Genomic DNA, 24,249 nt, shown 5'->3' on the forward strand with positions numbered 1-24,249 from the left:
ATCGTGTTGTTATCCGATTAGCATATAACAGCAGTGACTGTAGTAGTAATTGATCCGTTGTTTGTTTGAATGCAGGAGGAAGAGGAAGAGGTCTCCAAGCCGAAGGCCCCAAAGAGGAAGAGGAAAGGCTCCTCAGCCGTGGGCTCCGACAGTGACTGAGGAAACCTGTCTCCTCGCCCACCAATCACATCCCATCTGCTATTGTGACATCACTGGAGACTGGACCATTTGCCCAATCACAACACTCCAACCCAACCTTGGAGCGACCCTGCCCTCACCACCAACAAACCTAGCTCACTACAGAGGGGGAGGGACTTCTTCTTGGACTCTCAAATGGCCATTGGCTGGAGCCAGACAAATAGCTCCTCCCCCCTTCCTGCTCATTGGGTGGATCCCAGTGGGTATGGCTTAGGGGGCCGGGGGTGGGTGGGAACACATGGAGATGCGACAAGCGTGAAAACGGTCCAGAATCCCCCCTTTGAGCATACACACACAGACAGCTAGGCAGACACAGACAGACAGACAGACAGCAAGGCAGACAGGCTTACAAGTAAATGTCTCCCTATGACAACAACAGAGGTCAGGGGGTTCATGTATTTCATCCTCTGTGCGGTCAGTCAGCACACCTTTTTTTTAAATAAATAAATAAATAAAGACGTAGACAGCCCAGGCTTTTTTTAAAGTCCACACTGCCCCCTGGACAGATACACGTAGGCAGAGTTCAACGCTATAGTGAGTACAGGTTATTTGCTAGGAGTAGTACTGCGGTACTTCCAGTACGTCAACCACAAGGACTTGTGAAAAAAGGGACTCTTGATATGTGATATGGGATTGATAATATTGACAATGGACTTTTACTCCTTCCCCTGAACCCTAAACCCCCCCACGCCACACCACGCCACGCTCCCCTTCTTGTTCCCCTCTCTGCCCTGGTTGGCCATCCCAGTGGAGAGGCGGGGCCAATGGATTTTGACACTGGAACATCTAGTCCATGATTCGTTTCCAGATGGAGAGGCGGGGCAATAGATGGTTGACACGGAGGATCTCCTTTGCCATTGGGTAGTTTTCATAACGGTGAGATGGGACAATGGACAGCGACACGGACGACTCTCCCTTGCCATTGGTTATTTTCCTAACGAGGAGGCGGGCGATGGATTTGGACTCTTAGGATTTCCCTTGTCATTGGTTAGTTTTTACCACAGAACTGCAGTGGTGTGTGGCAACGGAGGGGGACTGTACAGGTGAAGAACTCACACATCGACAGACTTTTTAAAGAAAATTTCTTTCTACTGACATATTTTCATAAAAAAGATCATAACTATGTCAAATGATTATGATATTAATAAAAAAGGGCTAAAAAGCTGTTTGTGCCTGTTTCATATACACAGAAGCTTAGTCATGACAAACTGCAGCCATGCGGACACTCATGCTGGATCTCAAATGGTGCACTTGTGCACTTCAGTGTTGAAGGGACACAGTGTAGGAAATGGTCAAAAAAGGTACTGCAACTATGGTGCTCATTGAAACTGGGCTGCCTATTGCCAAATTTGATGTTTACATGAAAGTTTACAAGTAATAAACAAATAGTTTCTAGTATGGTCCAAGTACAGTCATTTTTGCAGCTAAAAATTGCTATTTTTGGAAATTCAAAATGGCGGACCATGGAGAAGATCCCCCTTTTCATGTATGAAAAGTGCAATTTTTCCAGTCATAATGAATACTTAGAATTTGATGCTGGTGGTAAGTAGGGTAGACTGAGTACAGTTGGGTACACTTTTATTTTTGTCCCCTTCCACGCAGAAATTAGACTATTAAAAGGTCCTAAAAAGAAAGTTGTTTTGGACAGAACATATTTTCAGGATGTTGGCAAATATATAATCAAGGAATTATATCTCTGGGATGTTTAATGTTTATGTAATTAATCAAACAAAAAAGGTGCACTTTTGTCCAAACTGTACCCTAGCTAAAAAATGGTGGGGTACAGTTGAGACATAGTAGGGTACAGTTGAGACACCATTCTAATCAATGGGAGGTAATAGCCATGGGAGCTAATAGCATGGCTGATAGCAAAATACTGTACTCAACTGTACCCGTTAGCATCTTTACATTGGTTTTACATAGTGAAATTAGCATTACAGGCTAGCGTCTAAACTGTCCCCTTCTGGCCAGATCACACATTGATAAAGATTTTAAAATGGTGTTAACTGTTATGATGTCAGGAAATATGTCTGCTTTTAGAGCACATTTCATGGCTTGCAATCATGTAACTTATATCAAGAGGATAACTACTGGTCATTAGATATTCATTGTTGAAGGACCCTGGTGAAGTAAATCTGACCTGTCGAAAACAGCATTTTCCCAATATCTTTGGATCTGTGTTATGGGCTGGTTTCAAATTTTCCAAGATCTAAGAGGATATCGATGCCCATGTCCACAGCAAAAATTAGATCAGAGTTGCGTTGTTACCCAGAGATATTTGGTTTGTCTCAACTGTACCCTGTACTCAACTGTACTCAGTCTACCCTATTCATGAAAAAGGTAACATTAGTGAATGGGCAGCATGAATTCTGGAAATAAACAACTAAAAATATCACACAGTGTCCCTTTAATGTGTGCATGGCATTTTAATTATGCACTGAAACCAGTGCTTGAAGTGGGGGGGGGGGGGACTCAGGGGAACCCAGCTCCCCTTCCTCATAATTTTCATCATTAGCGTTCCGGCAGAACTTATCTTATGCGCCGCATTTTATATGTGGCGAGAGAGAAAAAACTGGAAGAGGAGTAGGCTACTTGTGTTTGCACTGGACTGGACTGGGAGCTGGGACGACACTGGCGACACTGACACTATTCTGTTAAATACAAGATATGTAGGTCTACTCTACCTTATTCAAAATTAACATCCCAGAGTCATTGTGAGAACACATCTGTTCAAACAACTGTAACACAACAGCTGAAAAGAGATAATTTCAAAACCGTTTTTTCCAAATGTGTGCAGGCAGTGAAACAGTTCCCATTTGAGACACAGCATCAAGATTCAAGATTCTTTTAATGGTCCCGAAGGAAATTTGTCTTGGACATACATAGCTGCCACATACACACAACACTGATACACATGACGGCAAAAAGACCCAAAAAAAAACCCCAACAATAAACGCATGCATACATGCATACATACATACATAAAGTGCCCTCATAGAGATACTCAAGTGCATATCTACTACAGCCAACCACACACATACATGGCATTACAGGATGGTAGTTGTTAACGACCTGCGTTCAGTAGGTTAACAGAAACAGGGACAAAAGAAAACCTATACCTATTCAAAAAAAATGCTTGTTTTTAACTGGTACTCTGAATCGCCTGCCAGAGGGTAGCAGCTCATATTCTGGGTACAGAACATGTGATGGATCCTCAATTAGTTTCCTAGCATGCCTAACTACAGACTCTTCATAATTGCTTGGAGGGTGGGGTAGTCCCTCACCCCCACTACCTTCAGTGCAGAGCTGGTCAGTCTGTCTATTTGAGACTTCACTTTCACTGTCAGGTTTCCAAATAAATAAAACCACACAGTGATTGCATAGCGTAGGCTATTACACTCTCAACAACAGCACGGTAAAAAAGTAACATTATCCTCTGTTGAACACCAAACACCCTGAGTCTACGTAAAAAATGTAGTCTCTGTTGGATCCTAGTACACACATTGTTAACATGAACATTCCAGGACAGATTATTATTAAAGTACACTCCCAAATATTTGTAAGAGTCCACCTGAGTAATATTGTCATCACCAATGACTAATGGGGTGTGGTCCCCTACATTACTAGGGTCAAAAACCATTTCCTCGGTTTTCTTGGTGTTAACCTTAAGGTGGTGCTCCTCGCACAACACTGCACAAACCTATGCACCTCCTGCTTATAAACATAAGTGTTCAGGTCCGCATCCAACAGTAACAAATGAGACCGTAGGATGTGTGCTAGTACAGTCATTTGTATATACTGTGAACAAGGGGGGGGGGGGGGGGGTCGGACTCACACATCCTTGGGGGACTCCGGTACTTATTGTTTTTAACTGAGATGTTGTTTGGTTGACTCTGACCTATTGTGTTCTATTCGTCAAAAAGGAGTGGTACCATCTGATGATATATGGGTTAACAGACATGTGTTGTAATGTAGTGAGAAGGATGTGTGGTTGCACGGTGTTGAAGGCCGAGCTGAAATCAACAAACATAGTCTGGCATAAGCCTTTGGATTTTCAAGATGCTGTAGGATTGATTGTGTTATTGTTAATATTGCATCATCAGTGCCCCTGTTGTCTCTATAGGCAAACTGATATGGATCAAATTGACCTTGTAGGTTTGATTTCAGCTCCCTCACCATCAACTTCTCCAAGTTAACAGTTAACTGATCTCACTGAGTTTTATTTTGTGCCATTCTCCAGATATTGTTGAAATGCTATTAAATCAAGTATTTGTCGGCAGGATTCAATTTTAGAGAGCTGAGACAAAATACCACACAGACACAAATCAGAGGGCCAATGGACCACATTTTGGAAATTAAGGCATGGTAGAAACAGCTTAACAGCTGATGTGCTTGGAAAAAATACCAGTATGTAGCCTAGTAGACGTTCTTGCCCAGATTTTGGTGCATCCTTCAACTTTTCCCCTCAGTACTGCAGTACTGCTACATGTGTAGTAGCCTAACTCATTACCAGTATCTTGTATTGCACTTAATTAAAAATGGCCCCAGGAGGTAGGCCTACAGGTTCCAGAAAAGACAGAATGAGGTGAGGAGGCTGCAGTAAGATTTAAGAACTTAAAGGGACACTGAGATTTTTAGTTGTTTATTTCCAGAATTCATGCTGCCCATTAATGTTACCTTTTTTATGAATACTTATCAAATTCCAAGTAGGACTATTCAGACTGGAAAAATTGCACTTTTCATACATGACAACGGTGATATTCTCCATGGTCCGCCATTTTGAATTTCCAAAAATAGCCATTTTCAGCTGCAAAAATGACTGTAGGCCTACAGGGACCATAGGCCTACTAGAAAATATTTGTTGAATACTTAGTAAACTTTCATGTAAAGATCAAATTTGGCAATAGGCAGCCCAGTTTCAATGAGCAGCATAGTTGTAGTAGCCTTTTGACCATTTCCTGCACGGTGTACCTTTAAAACTACCAAAAATACAACTACATTGATGACTGCTGAAAGTCCAGGGAAATTGGCCTACTGTAATTAACTCAAAGCGTCTCCAAACAGTGCTGAAGTTTGTCAGAGAGAGAAGCAAGGAGCGGAGGATAAATAATAAAAATGCTTTAATAATAAAAACGAACAAAACGGATCATAAAAACAATCATATACATTAAAATGGTTTTAAAAGTTCCTTCAGTCGCTTTTAAGTGCTCATCGTCTAGGTTTCCTCCTCAGAAGCTTCTGAAGACTGGTTTTCGTGAACTTCAAGACGGCTTTTGGGTTGGACTTCTTGACGTGGTTCACTGCTGAAGGCGACGTAGAGGAGGGTTGTTCAATAATAGATGGCACTGGCACGGCCTCGTGTCCATCCTTACGCCCAGAGCCAGTGCCGGGGCTGGCGGGTGGTTGGGTTCTGTTGCAACGGTCAGGCCCATGGAACAGCGATTCCCGTCTCCGAACGTGAGGGCTCTCTGCCAATGTACGAAAACCAAAGGGCGTCGAAATTTTCTTGACATGTTCAAGACCCATCGCCGCCTGAGTTGACAAGTCGGCTCCATCCTTCGACACACGGCCGGGTGAATGTCCAAGTGTGACCAGAGGAGACGCGTGGAGTCTGAAGAACCTCGGGGAGCGCTCAGGCAAAGAGAAGGAGGGAGAGAGAAGTCCTCGTCGCAGGTGAGTTTTGGCGCAGGTTTCTGGTGACTTCAGCAGTTGTTTTCGGTCCGTGTCCTGGCGCAGCTGGGCCCTCGGTGACCGAAGATGTATTTTTGGTGGGATGATGAAGCTCGGGATTCTCTCTGGGGTAAGTGGCAGATGCCTGCAAGCTTTCGCGGCTTTTGGTGTCACGGACAGAGCGCTACCTAAATTAAACATGTTTAGGCCTATGTCTTTTCAAAGTAGCTTAGGCTGAACAAACCAACTTCAACTGCTGTTCCATAAAGCCGTGACCTCCAGCGACAGGAACCAACTCAGCCGATTTGTATTTTTTTCTAATTTACACCCAGGTGAAATTATCACCTAATTGGCACCAGAATGTCTGGGCAGGTTCAGTGAGTGGCTGAGGTTGCGCGCGATACGCCTACCAATTAGCAGCAGTAGGCCTACCACACCCACAACTGAAAAATGAATGGGTTTCAATCAAAGAAACTCAACAGAAGAACAATCTCTCGGGGGAAATGCATTGGCCACAGTGTAGTACGGGGGCGTTGCCTGAGGACACGAGTGGATGGAAAATTAACTCCCTTGCACATGGTCATGGGGCACCTAAGTCTCCACCCCTTCCGGGCGGCTTATGGGGCTGGCAGCGCAAAAACTTTTGACTGGGCTGTAATGGACTGATCAAAGCTATTTTCCGACCCACCTCGCATTTCCCCGTCGATCACACATATGCTGTGCCTCAGAATTAATAACAACCAATGGTGTGCTTGTTGACTTCACTTGGCAAGCGATTTTTGAGTTGTGTGTGTGCAAAAATATGTAATTATTTGGACTACACAACAGACGTCGCATGTCCGACGTGCAGCCACTTAACCCACGGTGCAGCGGTAGGGTTGGCTGTGCCTCGGTTCACGTCAGATATGCGAGGCGCACGTGTAGTCTCCAACACAGTTTTGCACAAAAGCTAAAATAACGTTTCTTGCGTGCCGAAAATGAGTGGTCTTACGACGCAAATCCAAACCTTTCAAATTCACTGTCATCATATGTGAAATCCTGAGCACATGCCAAACGGGATGAGGATTTAGCTTGACTCGCTCCATTAACTCGCATTCAAAAATTTTGAGAGCTCCAGCCCCATGGATCGGAAGTAGAAGGGCGTGACTTAGGTGCCCCATTGGTCAGTGGGTGCGATGGATACAATTTTCGTACTCCCTTGCACATGGTCAGTGGGGACGACACCATGATGGATAATTTGTGGCCAATTAACGGCAGCTGTTGGTCAGCAGTAATTGCTGGGGGTAATTAAGGACAGCTGACAGACATTCACGCTGTCCTATGACCTGTTCCACAGTGAATAACATTTCCGTACTCCCCTCGCCATCATTTCGTACTACGCTGTTATGACGTGAGTAAGCCCTCTTGTCTCAAGCCTCTTTGGTTTAAATATTTTTTTTCTCGTTGTATAGTATACATTTATACAAATGTATACATTTGTACAACATAGGGTGAATTCAGGTAAATTGGGCCACTTTTTTTACATATAAGTGAATGGAAAAAAATTACCTGAATTCACCCTACATTTATAAACACAATGTTGTGAGGAGGGACAAGACACTGACAGCCAACCATGTGAGCTAATTTTTGACTGAGTGATTTCCAACAATCAGAGGTTGAGTTGTGCGCAGCTAGTGTCGCGCAGCTAGGAGAAAACAAAATTTTATAACCCACGTATTATACAGATGGGTTCTACATTTTTGTTTTACCTTGGCTGCGCACAACTCAACCTCTGATTGTTGTAAACCGCTGTTGGAAAAAAAATAGCTCAGTTGGTTGGCTGCAAGTGTCTTGCCCCTCACAACACCGTGTTTCTAAACAAAAACAAAAAATATATATAAGGGCACCGTGTTTAGTGAGTTTTGACTAGCATATTGGCATGGGATGTGCATGACCTACCTAATAGAATTGTCACGGTCATTTAGCCCTAAAGAAGACTCTCAAAGACCTTCTTTCCACACCCTCTTCTATGTTTGTATTCTGACCCACGCGCCCATCTCCCACACACACACACACACACACACACACATCGCCACCAAAGAGGATTGAGACAAGAGGGCTTACTCACGTCATAACAGCGTAGTAGGAAATGATGGCGAGGGGAGTACGGAAATGTTATTCACTGTGGAACAGGTCATAGGACAGCGTGAATGTCTGTCAGCTGTCCTTAATTACCCCCAGCAATTACTGCTGACCAACAGCTGCCGTTACTTGGCCACAAATTACGGAGTACGAAAATGGCATCCATCGTGGATGGATGACCAATGACCATGCGCAAGGGAGTTAATTTTCCATCCACTCGTGTCCTCAGGCAACGCCCCCGTACTACACCGTGGCCAATGCATTCCCCGCCATGAGATTGTTCTTTCTCTTGAGTTTCTTTGATCGCCACTACCCTGCACGCGCGCACACACACACACACACCGCATAGGCTACACTTTTGCCACCACCACACACACACACACACACACACACACACAGACACAGACACAGACACAACCCCATTACCCCCAGGGCAGCTGTCAAGGTGGGAACAAAGTTGTCAGTTGTCCCAGGCCCAGAATTGGGGTACTCAACAGTACATTGCATGTATTCACGCTCAGATAACTTTGCACTTGGCCTGTTAGTGGCCACCACCCCAAGCAACACACACACACACACACCCACACACACACACACCACCCTCCCCCCTCCACCACCACCACACCACTAGTATACAAACACACACGAGATACACTGTTACCACCTCACAGCCACAGACATAGACATACCCAATACATACAATGTTACCCCCTCGGCGGGCCTGACTACTACTACCTCCAACACACACCCACGCGTCCACACACCCACGCGTCCACACACACACACACACACACACACACACACACACACACACACACACACACACACACACACACACACACACACCACCATCTCCCCCTCCTCCACAGCAGCAGAAGCAGCACCGCCACCCTCTGATGTCCGGCCTGCTGGCCTCGTCTCTCTATTTAGCCCAGACTGTCTGCCGTCTGAGCTGGGGCTCAATTTAGACTTCAAAAGCGCTGCAGACAAGACATGGCCAGGGAGCCAAGCTTCGGTGAGTGGATATCTATAACACACGAGTATAGTTTATAATGGACACCACAAAAACTCAATCTTAATCTTCCATTCTCTGTTAATTAAGATCTCACTGAGACATCTATGACTAGAGTTCAGTTATAGGCCTAATAGTTACCGCACAACAAGGACTCTGTCTTCCAGTGTCTGTTCAGATAGTCATCGCTCCAGTGAGATCATGGATATCTACTATGACACAGAGTTCAATTACAATAGGCTAGTTGCCGCAATAACTCTATATTCTATTATTCGCTCAGATGGATTGCTTGTGGTGCTGCATGGAGATTGTTTTGGCATGGCATGAAAGAGCACGTCTGAGGTATGGAGATCTAGCATATGTCATGTCTATCTATATTTTGTTCTTTTTGCACCATGTGCACTTCTTCCACACTGTTGAATGTAAATTTCCCCTGGGGATCAATAAAGTAAACCTACTCTACTCTACTCTATTATAGAGGCTTTACAGACTGTTTTAGTCTGTAAAACAGTTGTCTGTAGTAGCTTTTCGTTTTTAGCATAATACGATTGATTCATGTCAAATGATGTGTCACAACTATCCTTACAAACAACCTCTACTTCTGTCGCATCAAAATGGGTTCAGATTTGTGCAAATTTACTAAAAAAAAAGAGCCTTCAAAAAGATTTTTTGCTTCCTTCACATGGATATGCTGTGTGTCAGATTCCAGCAGAAACTGTATTGTGCATTAGGCCTACTCATGCACATTGTATTTGTTGTTTATTTTCTCCTTCACCCCAGTGATGTGTGTGAGCGGGTGGGAGGATCCCTATTGCTTATGACATTTGTGTAATCGTAGTGAAATGTGATGCACACTGTTACACCAATGGAACACGGTAATAGCCGTTGAAAATACACTACGGCTGCATTGCATGGGGCCTTCAGTAATACATTACAACTTGGTCATTGCTAATTCTGGTTGCAGCAAATTTTTAAGAGTCGTGTCTTAAACGTTTAAAATAGACATTGTTTTGGGTTCCTCTAGGGATGTGTGTGTGGGTTGGAGGATCTGTATTATTTATGACATCTGAGTAATGATTGTGATTTTTATATTTCATTTTGTATTTCTTTACACCTGTATTTCATTGCGTTTTGCTCCATCAGTAATGTGTGTTATTGTTATGATATTTGTGTAATCATGGTGAAATATTTAAAAGAGACATTGTTCTGGTTGTTCTCTGTTTCCCCAGGCGTGTGCTAGGTTAAATATTGAAGTATGAAAAATATTTAAAGAAAGAAGAAAGATCCACACACTGTTGCTGATCCTGGTTTACACCACGTTTTGACCCTTATGGTCTGCGTCAGGTGTGACCTGTGTGCGGATCACTCTTCTTTCTTTCTTTAATCCAGCACCTGTTTTACTGTGCACACTCCAACGCTACTTGTAGTATTGAACTATTTCAAATCTTAAAAAAGAAGTTCCAAAATAAATATCTACTGACTGATAGTGATGAGTGACTTAAGAGACTTGCTGTTGAGAGTGATTGCTCTGTCCTTCCCCAGGTGTGTGTGCGAGGTGCAGGCAGGATGTGTCCAGAGATGTGCAGGCCTATCGAGCCCTGGGGCGTCTCTACCACCACCGCTGCTTTGCCTGCACTGTCTGCAGTGAGTGCATTTAGCAATATATGGGTCGATTAGGTTTATTTTTTATTATTATTATTTTTTTTATTTCTCCTTTATTTTACTAGGGTAAAAACACATTGAGGCAGTTGCCTCTTTTTCAAGTGTGCCCTAGCCAAAAGAGCAGCAAAAACGCAAAACACACTCCATAGGACTCACAGTACGGACAGAAACAAACAATTCACAAAGACAACATATCCACAGACAGCAAAGCATAAAAGATTGAGACATAAAAACATGTAAGACATAACCATATAGAAATATGCAGGACATAACAAAAACATGCAAGCAAGACAAACAGAGCTAATCAATGAAATACACAATACGGACATAACAAGAAGCATAGACCAATGCAGACACTTACAGGATGAACATAAGACATGCTACGCTGAATTTTTTTTTCTTCTTTTGGTTGTACCACCTGGGCTCAGACGTCAGGTGGTACAACCACAGCCAATGCCCATAAATGAATCAGCAATTGGCAATTAGTGTATTGCAGTGAATATGCTTCTTAGATAATCCACTAAAAACAAACAATTAATCCATAAAAAAAAAAAACAATTTATACCACGGCAGTCTGGAATCTCCCATTGTGACGCGCTAAATTGGGTATTGATTAACTGTCTATATATGGGCCCTTTCAGAATTGCGGGTACATTTGGTGTCCCACGCAAAAAAATAATAATTATAATAATCTTTTCAGAATTTACTTTCAATATTATCACTAAATAGACTGTATGTTCACTGAGCACAATGTTTGGTGTACATTTTATGCACAATTTATTTGTTAAATATTCATTCAATGATTCCAAAACCCCCCAAAATCATCAAAATCGCATGTCCCACTATAGAGATTCACATGTTCAACTTGAATAAACATAACATAATTCTGTAAAATTTGCAGATTTTTTATGATAAATCTATAAATATAAATATATTCTGTTGCAGAGAATGTTTTTTTTCCTGCAACACAGCTGATCTTGATATTTAAAAAAAATGTTTTTTACCTGTCCCAGGGGTTTGTCAACTCTGTTACGTCTGGCATAAAACAACATAAAAATAACCTATAGCATTTATATAAAACCATGTAACCTGCACCAAATGGTGTCACTTCCTTTTCTTCACTTCCTTGGAAGGGAACTATGGTATGTTTAACTGTCTCTCCTAATAATTTGTGCTAAATGTTGAGAACACACCAAGAGTATATTTATTGTGCGTCAACTCTGTTACTATGATTCTGTAGTAGATCTCTCTTCAATTTTCTAAAATCAATTTTACTATGAAACTTCATTAAAGTGTGGCTTTAGTTATGATGTGTGGTATCTAGTTAGAGATAGCAAATGGAGTAAAATCACAAAATAGTGAAAAAAAATCAACTCTGTTATCGTCAACTCTGTTACAATTTGCCAGTGTTGCCAGATTGGGCGGTTACCCGCCCAATTGGGCTGCTTGGCATGGCCATCTGCGGGTAAAAATGATTAAGAAAAATGTTTGTATTGCCTCAGAAATCAATACACTTTGTTGAAATTGGGAAGAATTTAGAATTTAGGTTTTTGAGCACTGTTTGGGCTGGAAATGGTCAGAAAAATCTGGCAACACAATATCAGAGCTTGACAGTGTCAACCTCTGTTATGTTTGTCCCGTCAACTCTGTTACAAAAATTGTTTGTTTTTGCTTAAAAAAAGATAATTAAACATGTTTTCTTGTTAATACATACAATAGAAGCAGTGCCATAACTAACTAACTCATTACATGAAATTTCAAAGCATTTAACAGATTTTTAAAGCTATTTATGGAGAAAATGTAAACACTCTTGGCAACTTTTCAGTGAAACGTCTCAATGTTTTAACTCCTGAAAAAAGAATATTTATCGAAAACTCAAAGTTAAATAAATGGATATATGGACAAATACTCTGTCAGGGAACACATGATTTTACCATGTAGGCTATTGCATTTAGTTGATATTTACCTTAATTTGCCCGTAACAGAGTTGACAGAATGTACCCATAGTTCTCTGATTTTTACATAAAATAATAAAAATCATACATGTTTAAGCTTGGCAAATACTGGAAGTGTACAATTGAAAGTATGTTCTTTGAGAATTGATAAAAAGTTTCACAGAAATAAAACATTTTATTTTACTTTTGTCAAAACCTGAAATGTACCCACAATTCTGAAATGACCCATATGCACACCTGAAGTAGTCCCACTATTAGGTCACTTTTCTGACCGCATAACTCCAGTGTATCAATGCGCCAAGGCACGCACGTTCATAAATTACACACAAAAAAGTTGCAAGCATTACGCGCTGAAGTGACACATGTGGCACCGCGCGTTTGGAAACACCAGCAATGTAGGCCTATAGTGAATCTGGAGCAAATCTTAGTAGGCCTAATCAAATTTGAAACATGTTTATTTCTCCCAACTGACCATCACTCTGTCAACTTTGTGAGAGAGAGAGAGAGAGAGAGAGAGAGAGAGAGAGAGAGAGAGAGAGAGAGAGAGAGAGAGAGAGAGAGAGAGAGAGAGAGAGAGAGAGAGATTCCCTGCGCAAAGGGACGCCCGTTTCACGTGGGCGTTTCTTCCCCACGAGAGGAGATGTTTCCTGCGGTTGTAGCGTTTATCAGTTGAGAGAGTAGCGTAACTTGTGAAAAGTAGGCCTTATGGGATATTTTCGGATCAATAGGCTGCTTAACTATGGGAACGCAGTGGAAAATAAATCAAGGGGAGTTTCCTATGGGAGGAGAGCACATTGACGAGGTGCCTGTTTTGATGAAGTTAATGGCGAGGTGAGGCAGTTAGAATGTCGCCAAGATGCGCGGGGTATTTTTTTTATCTATTGAGATCTGTACATGTGTAGGAATCATGCCAACTGTAGCATGGTCTAGTGGGCAAGTCAGACGCGCCCATATATCGAATGGGTAGAACATTGAGGCGACTGACTTGACAACCAAATGCGATAGAACTATCAACGGTGTCTTGGCGTAGCAACCTTCAATTTAGAATTAGCAACGGCAGTTCGCCAGAAAGTTATGAAAAGAAGCTTCTTGTGGCGGAAGGAATTAGTTCTACAGAAAACCTTTGTTTTAGCCATTATAGCATCGAAATAATGCCTCAAATAAATTTCAGACAGTGTGGCAACCGTGGTATAAGCGGGATAATTGACTTCACGGTGTGGGTATAACAGGAAAAATAACTTCGCTTCGCGTCGTGGCCGCATCACCACCTAGGTGTGCATTATTTTTCCTGCTATACGCACACCGCGTCGTCAATTATCCCTTACTTAATTCATACATACATTCATGCTCCACCTTGACGTGTGCTACTACTAAAACATCACTGACCCCTATACAGATAATACAGCAACACACTGCATAAAATATGTTTATTAGAGTGCATCATTACCCATTTGTGTATTGGAGAGGGCGGCATCAAGCACTGATGGCATTTTTAATCTTTGTCACTCACACCTCAAATGGGAATCTATTACTCAGTGTTGTACTCAACACAATTCTTTTGGCCTTCTGTCAATGATTAATCTATTGAATCTTGAATTATGTATTGATTGAGCGAGTGTCAGTCTCAGCAGTCTAATATTACTTTTTCACTATTATATGCTTCATGAGTTTTTTGACTTCATCGTTCATTTCCCATTTTGTTTGTAGGCAAGACGTTAGAACAGCAACCCTTCTACAGCGTGTTGGATCAGCTGTTCTGTGAGGATCACTTCATGGTGGGTAACACTAATATTCCACCAGTTTGTTGTTGGTAGAAATGGGGTATGGTGGTATGTTACCTTTTTCTTTCTTTCATGTCACATATGACCTTTCATTTTTCAGCACTCTGAGGTCCATCGCTCCAAAGAGATCTGTGACTCTTGTGGGGCTCCTATCAAAGAGAAGGTCAGTGTCTCTGTTAGGAGGCCACAAATTGTATTCACAGAGTATTTTTAAATTGCTATTTTGTTCATAATGTTCATACGTCTATATACATACATGTATCTGTATTCATTGCTTGCTTTTTACCTCCTGACTAATAGTTTAGAATGTGTTTCAAACATGTAATCAGTTTGATGGTGATTATGACATTAAGTTAAGCCATTCAGTGTTCCAGGTTAATTAAACTCCCTACCCCCTATTTGGGATGACCTTTGCCATTGAATGACATTTCACCCACTAATGAGTAACCTTTGACCCCTTGGGTTTCCTAGGCAGCCCTTCCTAGGTTCTCTAGGCTTTCAAGCTTTACCAGCTGATTACTGATAGATACTGTGCGGTCTATGATTCATTTCAAACAGTAACCAATTTTATCCAAGATTATTCAAGGTAACAAAAGGTGAAAATATTTTGAACCACAGTATGATTGAAAGAAAAATAACAAGTTTCAAAAATAACAGCCATGAGGTGCTGACTGGAATGATTCGTGCTGAATGAGATGCAAAACTAGGCACTCCAAAGTTTAAAAAAAAGTTTTAACCCCTTCAGACAGAGCCACTGGCTATGTTTACATGATCGTTGTAATTCCAAATAAACTTAATTCCGGTTCGGGAAGTGTTTACAAGATGTTTTTAAAGCAGAATTAGAATTAGAGTTAGGAAGTTTTATTTTGAATTAAATGGAGTCAAGACAGAATTAAATTCCCCATGTAGCCAAGGCCAATGACAATTTTACAGAATACAATAAATAAAACACAGCAAAACACACTAACTGGCCGTAATAGCTTGTGCTCTTGTCTTGGCTAGTGAAGCAACCTTGTCCTACACACTACACAACTACATTACGCCGGCATTACACCGGCCTTTAGTAATGTGTTACAAATGTGTCGTTGCCATTCTGGTAACAGCACTGTTACAACAGTGGTCATGTCTTAACAGATTAATTAGAACAGAATGACATTTGACCTTTAACCTAATGAATGACTTTTGACATCTTGTCCACCCCCACCCCCCAGGTCCTCCAGGCCTTCAACTGCGTCTACCACCCCGCCTGTTTCTGCTGTGTGGTCTGCCTCCAGAGTTTGGAGGGTGCCCAGTTCTGCCTGGATAACGCCAACAGGGTGTACTGCCTCAGGGACTATTGCAGGTAGCGCTTATAGCCCAATGTAAGGCAGGAATTGGTAACACTTTATAATAATGTTCCTTAGTAAAGATTCAGTAAATAATTAACTAATGATGAATGAAACATTAACAAATGTTTTTATTATTAACTAAGCTTTATTAATGCTTTATAAAATTTCTACAAATGATACCTGCAAGATTTTACACACCTTATAACATAGTATTTTATTCATTTACAAGCAACTTGTAAATGTTTGATAAATATAAAATATTAACATAGCATTTCCTAGTCATTTACAAGCATTTGTTTACATTTCCTAGTCATTTACAAACGTTTGTTAATGTTTTGTTCATCAATAGTTAATTATTTATTAAGTCTTTATAATGCTTTTTTGCATCCATTATTCTAAAGTGTTACCCAGGAATTAACTGCACACTTATGAGCTCCCTTTTAGTCCCATTTTTATGTTCGTGGTTTTTCTGGCTTCCACAGACCTCCCTCAGACTAAAATGGTCTTGCCTTGCGTTGAACTTAACGCGTTATGACTGCACCTGGCTAAAATGGGTGTGCACGAGATTTGACTGAGCGCTAATAGCCCAAGCATTTGCCAGCGTGAGTGCTGACGTTGTTAGATGGGGTGGAGCGATTATGCAGCACACTCCCACTTGGGCTATTGACACCATCACATACTCACATACACATTTGGGGCATGCATACATTTTACATCAAAGTTGGGAGTTCTAAACTGGACAAAAAAAACACTAAGATACTTGACACACATCCTCAATCACAACTGTATGCATATTTGTCCTCCATTTTAGGTATCTTATAGCTAGGGTCGTCAACTCCTTGGGGGAAAAAAAATAAGGGACACCTCTTTTGCAGGGGGTCTGGGAGCCCAGAAATGTTGAATTTCTTAGATGCAATTTCCTGCACTTTAACCAAACTGCATCTGTTTCGGCTCAATATTGAACCGTACTTTTGTTTAGAAATAGGGGACCATTCCGTATTTCAAGAGATGGTTGGCAACCCTACTTATAGCTGGTATAAAGGGGGTTAGAGAACAGCCTTGAGACGTATTTCTGAACTGACTTATATCTCAGGGTCCATGTTCTAGTCTTTACCTGTAGTGATTTTTCCATCACACAGAGATATACTGTAGGCTATATCTCAAACCTCCCTATCTGAGCTGTACATTGGTGCAGTGATCAGGAAAGATGAAATGATCACAGAGGACCCCTCTCACCCCCTCCATCACTCGTTACAACTGCTTCCATCAGGTCGACGCTTCACTAGCACTCAAAAACAGATATAAGAAGTCTTTCATCCCCTCAGCTGTAGCCCTACTCAACAAAAGATGAACAATGACCAGCCTCAACGTACATGTATGTCTTGTTATGTCCTGTTTTGTCTTGTCTAATGTCTGTGAGAATGAGCCACACCAAAGACAATTTTCTGTTTCATGTATTACAGACAATAAAGCTTTATCTTATGTTATAGCTCCAGTATTTGTATATAGGATCAATAAATATCTCTTCTATTACTCTACTAGGTATATAGCTCCTGTCTGTGCCGGCTGTGGCCTCCCCATTCTGCCTGCTGAGGTAGGTTAACACATACATGTAGCAAATACTTTTACTGTCGCAGTCCTCTATTTAGGATTATTTTCAGATTCACTGATTTTGTGCAGTGCAGCGTCTCATGATGCTGCAGGACCAAATGCTTTATTGTTGTATTTTGAAATCCAACATGTTGTGCTGCTTTGTGTATTTCTGTGCTCCTGTCATAAATTGAGGACCGCGACAGTCCGACAGCTCGTGCTTACAGTTGTTCATGTTTCTTCACCAGGGGTCATTGGTGACGGAGCGTATTGTATCCATGGACCGAGACTACCACGTGGGCTGTCTTCACCAAGGGGCCAGGAGGATACAGAGTTAACGGTTCTGGAATAAATCTAGACAAGAACAGACAGATCCACAAAGCTCTTTGTCCTCTGCTAGATAATTTTCTTATTCTTATTCTTATTTCTATTATCTTCATCATTCTTTTTGTTTTTTTTACACATAGGCCTGCAGATTGATGTTGCTGTGTTGGTGTTGAATGGAGCATAATAAGGCCAATTGGGGGGAGGATCATTCATTTTAGGAGCCGTTTCCACGTAGCAGGATATTTTTAAATGTGGACATTTCTTTCTCCTGGTTACATTGGTTTTGGCCTTCCATTTCCACGTAAGCACTTTTTAAAACCCACATATAAAAAATCCTGCTTTAAAAATATCCCAGTTAGGGGATCCCAGTATGGAGTTTTTATTTTTATCCCCATGTTGCGTTTCCACCTTAACAGGAGAAAAAAATATCCACATTTAAAAATATCCTGCTACGTGGAAACAGCACCTTAATCTGTATTACCTGCACCTACATGGTGCATATCTTGGGATCAGCTAATCAGACTTATTTTTTTCAGTCAATGGGGATTGAAACCCATCAAGTAGGCCTAGTGACTAGTCAATTAGGTCTGTGGCCTACAGGCAGTTTTTGGCTGGATGTGACGTGTCTGTCTACTGCTCCACCGTGTGGCTGCAATTTGCCAGTGCAGTTACGCATCCCGGAAATTGGTTTTACTGCGAAAAAAATAAAGTTTGACATGGCGTCAGTCGCAGTGCGTTTGTCTTTTCTCAGCACTGTAGCTCTTCTTAACTTTGTCTTTGTATTTGTAACCGGCACTGACTTCGTGAGGTTCGTCTCTTTCCGAGCTATTTACCACAACATCACGGGCGGTTCGGTGGTATGTCAAGGTAAGGTTTACAAAAAAGTCCTTGAGTCTCAGTTGTTCTTCATAGAACTACGTAGCTTTCACAATCTGTTGCTTAACCAGCCTGGCAGATGCCAGCCACCCAGTTTCAGAAGATTTGCTAACAAGTCAATGTTTTATTTTACCACGTCAGAAAGTGTGCTGTTGTTGGCGAGTGCATGTAAAAGCAGCATCTTTCTGTGCAAACTTGACGCAGCTGCTTGGAATGTCTGTAAAAATCGGATAACTGCAGGAGGGAGGCTTAAACATGAACATTGTTTTTACTGCGTTATTACACGGTAATAGCAGAAATACTTTTTAAAAAGTTGCTAAATTCATTTGAAGCCCTTGTCCAATGGGAGGCAAGTAACGTGAAATATGCGTGATGATGTCATTAACATGCGGTCGCCCGGCTAGCTCAGTCGGTAGAGCATGAGACTCTTAATCTCAGGGTCGTGGGTTCGAGCCCCACGTTGGGCGCAAATCTTTTCTCCTGCAATTGTTGCGCTGCAATGTGTGGTAAACTCAAATGCTGTGAGAAGGAAAGTTGATGCTTCCTCCTCTCCCGTGCAAAACTCTGAATGTGCAAGACTGATAAGCACACTGCCTCCCTCCACCCATACCATGACTTATCTCTTATTTTTCAGAGTCTGTGCCATGGTCTGTGGCCCTGAGGGATAGCTCGGTGCTCAAGGCTGTATTGGTAGATCTATTCCTGTTGGCTTTCTTCACTGCTCAGCACAGCCTGTTGGCATGGGCGCCAGTGAAACAAGCCTGCCAGTCCGTCCTGGGGGTCCTTAACAGAGCCATGTACTGTACCACAACAGCACTGGCGTTACAGGTAATCTGCACTCGGTTAGAAATACTATAGGCCTACTATGCCTAAACCATACACAATGTGAATGAATGAATGAATTAATGTCTTTATGAATTAATGTATTTAATGTCATTGTATAGGTATAATGAAATTAGTAAGGTACTATATTTGTCACTGTCCCCATAGGTTTTAATGCGCTACTGGCAGCCAGTGAGTAATGCCCCCTGCCTGTGGCTAGTGCACACTGCGCCCTGGGACGTCTGGTTCCCTCTCATCTGTTTCACTTGCCACTTCCTGGCCTGGGCCATCATCTTCAGCATACTGCTGATATTTGACCATGCGGAGCTGCTGGGCATTAAACAGGTATGCAACAACATGTCTGTCTGTTTGTTTGTACATTGTTATCAGGGCTTTAAATTAACACGAGGCAACCGGCCAAATGCTGGTGAAATTTGAGTTTGGTTGGTAGAAAATACCAATTTACGAGCTGCCTTGACACATGAATGGAATGGGCAGCATGAATTCTGGAAATAAACTATACAACTATTACACAGTGCATTTTAAAGGATATATGCACTATTTAGCACCCTTGGCCCCTCTTCTCTGTACTTTGCAATGCAATAGTGTGGTCTTCACAGATTATTTTGATGTTTGCTCAGCAAACAAAGCTCAGCAAACATCAAAAATCTATGAGGACTACTCTTACCGCACAAATACACCTAGCGTGACAAGGGCGAGGTGAGCGACGGAAGTAATTGACTTTGTATTGAGTCGCGTGACCAAATCAATTGTGGAAACAAGAGGCGATTTGCGCGACGAGAGCGACAGTTTGAAGTTGAAATCCTTTCAACTTTCTGTGACGTGGTTCGGCGACCAGCCGCGACAGCCAATGACCGTATAGAGGTCAGTGACCACAGCGAATGCTTTGCCTTCTGCTTGTAACGGACTTACTGTATTCGCTTCAATCGCTCGTATCGCTCTGTTGCTTCAATCCCGTCGCGCTAGGTGTATTTGTGCGGTTATTGCATTGCAGGCAACTCAGAAAAGAGAAGGGGGTTCTGTGGCTCAGTGGATTTAAGTGCCTTACCAAAACTCTGGACCTGGGTTCAATTCTAATCCGAGGTCATTTCCCAGTCCTGTCCATCTCACTATCCCTGATACTTTCCTGTCATCCACACTGTCCTATCCAATAATAGCCCCAAAAGCCCAAAAGTGTCTGCAAAAAAATGTAGAAGTGTCTAAATAGCTTATTTATTCTTTATGTTTGAATAATCAAAGCTGCGGACACCACCTGCACGTACTTAACCTCGTTCTGTATCCACCCACATATTTGGAGCTCGTTTGTGTTCTCTGTCATAAGCTGTTTTGGATAAATATGTCTGCTATGTCCAACATATTAATATGGAATGGAATGTTTTTTTGTGTGTTTTTGACCTGGTTTGAAGAAATGAGTCCAAACTATGGATGTATTAGTTCTTTTTGGGGGGGGGGGCGGGGGGTGAAAGGGATTTGTGTGGTACTCTAATGCAGCATGTGTGAGGGCCTTTATTTAAGGGCATTAAAGGGGAAAGAGTCATTACACGAACGTAGTGGTTGACTTTGTTACCCAGAGCGTCTTAAAGGTGCGTTGGTACGTGGCACAGTTTCTGGATTAAATGCTTGGATTAAAGGTCTGGCTCAAGGGCAGGAGAACTCTCTCTTTGTGAGGGGGCGGCAGAGTGTTAGGTGTTTACTCTCTCTCTATGCACACACACACACACACACACACACACACACACACACACACACACACACACACACACACACTCCTTGTAGTAAATTGTAGTACAGTCTGATAAAGAGAATATTGTGGATTGACAGTTTTTAAATTAGCACTATAATTACTTTATGGAAACTGCAACTGTTTTCTGCACCTTTTCATAGGCTCCCCTCAGAATTTGCAGTTACAATAATTACAATAAACAAGTCGTGATGTATTACTAAAGGCTCTATGTAATGTCGTAGTAATGTAGTACTATGGTAGTTAAGTATTTTCAATGACTATGAAAGTGTTCCACTGGTGGTTCCAACGGTTTGCATTTTGAGGCAATTAAGTGTAATCAGGTGCCTCGTACCATTCCTCGAAAAAGTTTCACTACCGTAGTGCTATACCACTGTGACCTTACACAGAGCCTCTAGTAAAGCATTACGACTTGGCCATTGCCATTCTGGTAACAACAGACTTCCAATGCAGGCCATGTCTTAGCACACTAACAATGTGTCTGCAATGTCACCAAAGATTTCTTAGGCCCTCTGTGAGTTTGTGAATCGAGGATTACTTCCATCAGTCCTATGTACTGTTGGTCAACATGTCACTAATCGTACGTTTGGTAAACAAAGGTTTACAGTGCATAGTACATTTGGCATTACTCACAATCTCTCAAGGGCACTTCAGCTATGATGAGGGGGAGGCAGGAGAGGTACTGTTATTTAATCTCTGTCTATCGCTCTCTCTCTCTCTCTCTCTCTCACTCACTCACTCACTCACTCACTCACTCACTCACTCACTCACTCACTCACTCACTCACTCACACACACACACACACACACACACACACACACACACACTCACTCACTCACTCACTCACTCACTCACGCTTGCATGCACGCACACATACCTACCTACTGTAGTATATGTCAATTTGAGGTGTCCTCAAATCCTTGACCAGTTTCTTAAATATTTGGGCAGGGATTCCCAGCAAAGACAGTTTTACATATTCAATTTGTGTTGTTCAGTAGTGCTGACCTTTTTCTTCACGTCCTTAAAGTGTAGTCATTAACTTTGTGTAGAGCCAGTGTTATAACCTTACTACTGCCACCAAAATTGTAGTCACCAAGTCTTAATCTGTTATCTAAGGCTCTCAGTAAAGTCGTTGCAATGTTGTAATGATGAAGTTGAGTCTTTTCTGCCAAGACTGACCAGGCCTGCCAATGGGCCCATCTACACCAAGAGGCTACGACGTGTGGCCATTAAAGTGATGCAACTGTGATGTCACCGAGATGTGCAGGTTCTCCCTGACTGTGAATCAAGGATTAGTTCTACTTTGGTGACAGTGTTAGCTGACTTGTCACTAATCGTGGGCTTGGTAAACAAAGGTTTACACTGTACTCTTGGCATCACCCACAATTCTGCGTTCGCACGACACACTGTCTTTCTGCCTGTCTGTCTGTCTGTCTTTCTGTCTGATTGTCTAATTGTCTGTCCATGCAACAGTGTATGTTCGGTTTGGAAAGTGGTGGGGACAAATTGTCCAGGGTTAATATTAACTCATTATATTTGTTATAAAGTGGTGGGGAAGCTTTAAGATAATAGCAGTGGTATGGACACGTCTCCACCATCCACCCCATACATTATGCCCATGTGTCCATGTGTCCATGTCTCCCTTTCTGTCTGTCTGTCTGTCTGTCTGTCTGTCTGTCTATCTTTCTGTCTATCTTTCTGACAACCTGTTTGTTTTGTATGCTGCTTCTTCTCTCTGGATATCTGTCTCTCCTTGACCTCTCCATCTGTCTGTCTGACCTCTCCTGTCTGTCTGACCTCCTGCCTGTCTGTCTGACCTCCAGGTGTATTACGAGTGCCTGGGCTTGGGCGACCCCCTGACCTTGAAGTCGGCGCGGGCCCAGCGCCTCTACTCCCACCTCCGCCACCCGGTCTGCCTGGAGCTGGCCGTGGTCCTCTGGCTCCACCCGGCCTTCCCCCTGGACCGGCTCCTGCTGGCGGGCTACCTGACCAGCTACCTGGTCCTGGCCCACTCCCTGGACACCCAGGACTGTGCTTACCTCAGCGTGCAGCTGAGGAGCAAGATGCAGGTCTTCTCCTTACCACCGAGTGGCAGCGTGGAGGCTTCCGGGACCCCAACCAACAACAATAACAACAACAACAACAATCACAAACAAGATTGAATATTGTGTTGATCAGAGATGTATGAATTAGAAGTGGAAGTACTGTTACAGATGTAATGACAGACCGCTTTTCAGCTATCCACAAACGCGCTCCTATTTCTACTGCACCTCTGCGATTGATTTTTATGATATGATATGGGCATGTTGTGGGAGAGTTGATGGCGCTACTGAATTTAGTTTTCTGATGACACACAAAGAAATAGCGTACTGATGTTTACAGATAGACTTGAACAAAGTAATGAATGAATGATGTACTTGTATTATTTGTGCACAGTTACTCTGAATGGCATAAAGGATGACTGGTATTCAAGACATTGTGGGATGTGGATACAGTATGCATTTGCTTTTTTGCATTTTCAAAAAGCAAGATATTCTGTGTACAAGTTGTCACTGGTTTTATTAAGTATTTGAATCTATTTATGCTCTTTGTGCCAGTAGTAAAGCTGTTTGTAGGTGAATGCCACTAAATGCTACAATGGCCAGACAGTTTAAGCTCTCACAAACAGTATGTTGTTTCTTGCTTGATTTTTATCAGTGTCATGTAATGTATTATCGCCTGTAGGTTATCTGCAGTATTGGAATCCATTAGAATATTATGTAGAAGTATCTGTAATGAATTAGATTATATTAGAGTTTATTTTGATGACTATTTTTGTGACCAATATTGCCAGTGGAGTGTGTGTGTGTGTGTGTGTGTGTGTGTGTGTGTGTGTGTGTGTGTGTGTGTGTGTGTGTGTGTGTGTGTGTGTGTGTGTGTGTGTGTGTGAGAGAGAGAAAGAGAGAAAGAGAGAAATCTTGAAATGCAGAGTTATATGCTGAATACATGCTGAATGCAGTTCATTCTTCTGATGATGCCAGTCTAGTCTTACATGTGCTAAGCTGGGTAGTGGTACACTTTTGCCAATGACAATCATGCAGAACACTGGAAAGGGATTTTGATTGCATAATGTAATAAAGAAAATACATTATATTACTTGGTGTAT

General features: G+C 42.2%; 3 protein-coding genes and 1 non-coding gene across 5 annotated transcripts in view; all 4 read left to right on the top strand.

Moving 5' to 3' along the window:
* ints3 (integrator complex subunit 3) overlaps window positions 1–1,596 on the top strand; it is a 27,477-nt gene extending 25,881 nt beyond the window's left edge. For both annotated transcript variants that reach the window (XM_063185597.1, XM_063185598.1), the window contains one exon: window positions 76–1,596. In XM_063185597.1, coding sequence (XP_063041667.1) covers window positions 76–159 — 84 coding nt within the window. In that variant the 3' untranslated portion in view covers window positions 160–1,596. The remainder of the gene's footprint in view (window positions 1–75) is intronic.
* A 7,222-nt stretch (window positions 1,597–8,818) lies between these two features.
* On the top strand, window positions 8,819–18,375 carry LOC134435789 (LIM domain-containing protein 1-like). The gene is made up of 7 exons (XM_063184833.1): window positions 8,819–9,004; window positions 10,544–10,645; window positions 14,326–14,393; window positions 14,500–14,562; window positions 15,611–15,741; window positions 17,270–17,321; window positions 17,566–18,375. The coding sequence occupies exons 1-7, from the start codon at window positions 8,983–8,985 to the stop codon at window positions 17,653–17,655; spliced, it is 528 nt and encodes a 175-aa protein (XP_063040903.1). The 5' UTR covers window positions 8,819–8,982; the 3' UTR covers window positions 17,656–18,375.
* Window positions 18,136–24,198, top strand: nrm (nurim). Its single transcript, XM_063184831.1, has 4 exons — window positions 18,136–18,511; window positions 19,155–19,348; window positions 19,511–19,687; window positions 22,928–24,198. Exons 1-4 carry the CDS (start codon window positions 18,136–18,138, stop codon window positions 23,264–23,266), a joined length of 1,086 nt encoding a protein of 361 aa, XP_063040901.1. The 3' UTR covers window positions 23,267–24,198.
* Window positions 18,915–18,987, top strand: trnak-cuu (transfer RNA lysine (anticodon CUU)). The gene has a single exon. It is a non-coding gene; the product is annotated as a tRNA-Lys (tRNA).
* Window positions 24,199–24,249: the final 51 nt, after the last annotated feature.

This window comes from Engraulis encrasicolus, chromosome 20 (genome assembly GCF_034702125.1).
Source record: "Engraulis encrasicolus isolate BLACKSEA-1 chromosome 20, IST_EnEncr_1.0, whole genome shotgun sequence".
Classification (NCBI taxonomy): domain Eukaryota; kingdom Metazoa; phylum Chordata; class Actinopteri; order Clupeiformes; family Engraulidae; genus Engraulis; species Engraulis encrasicolus.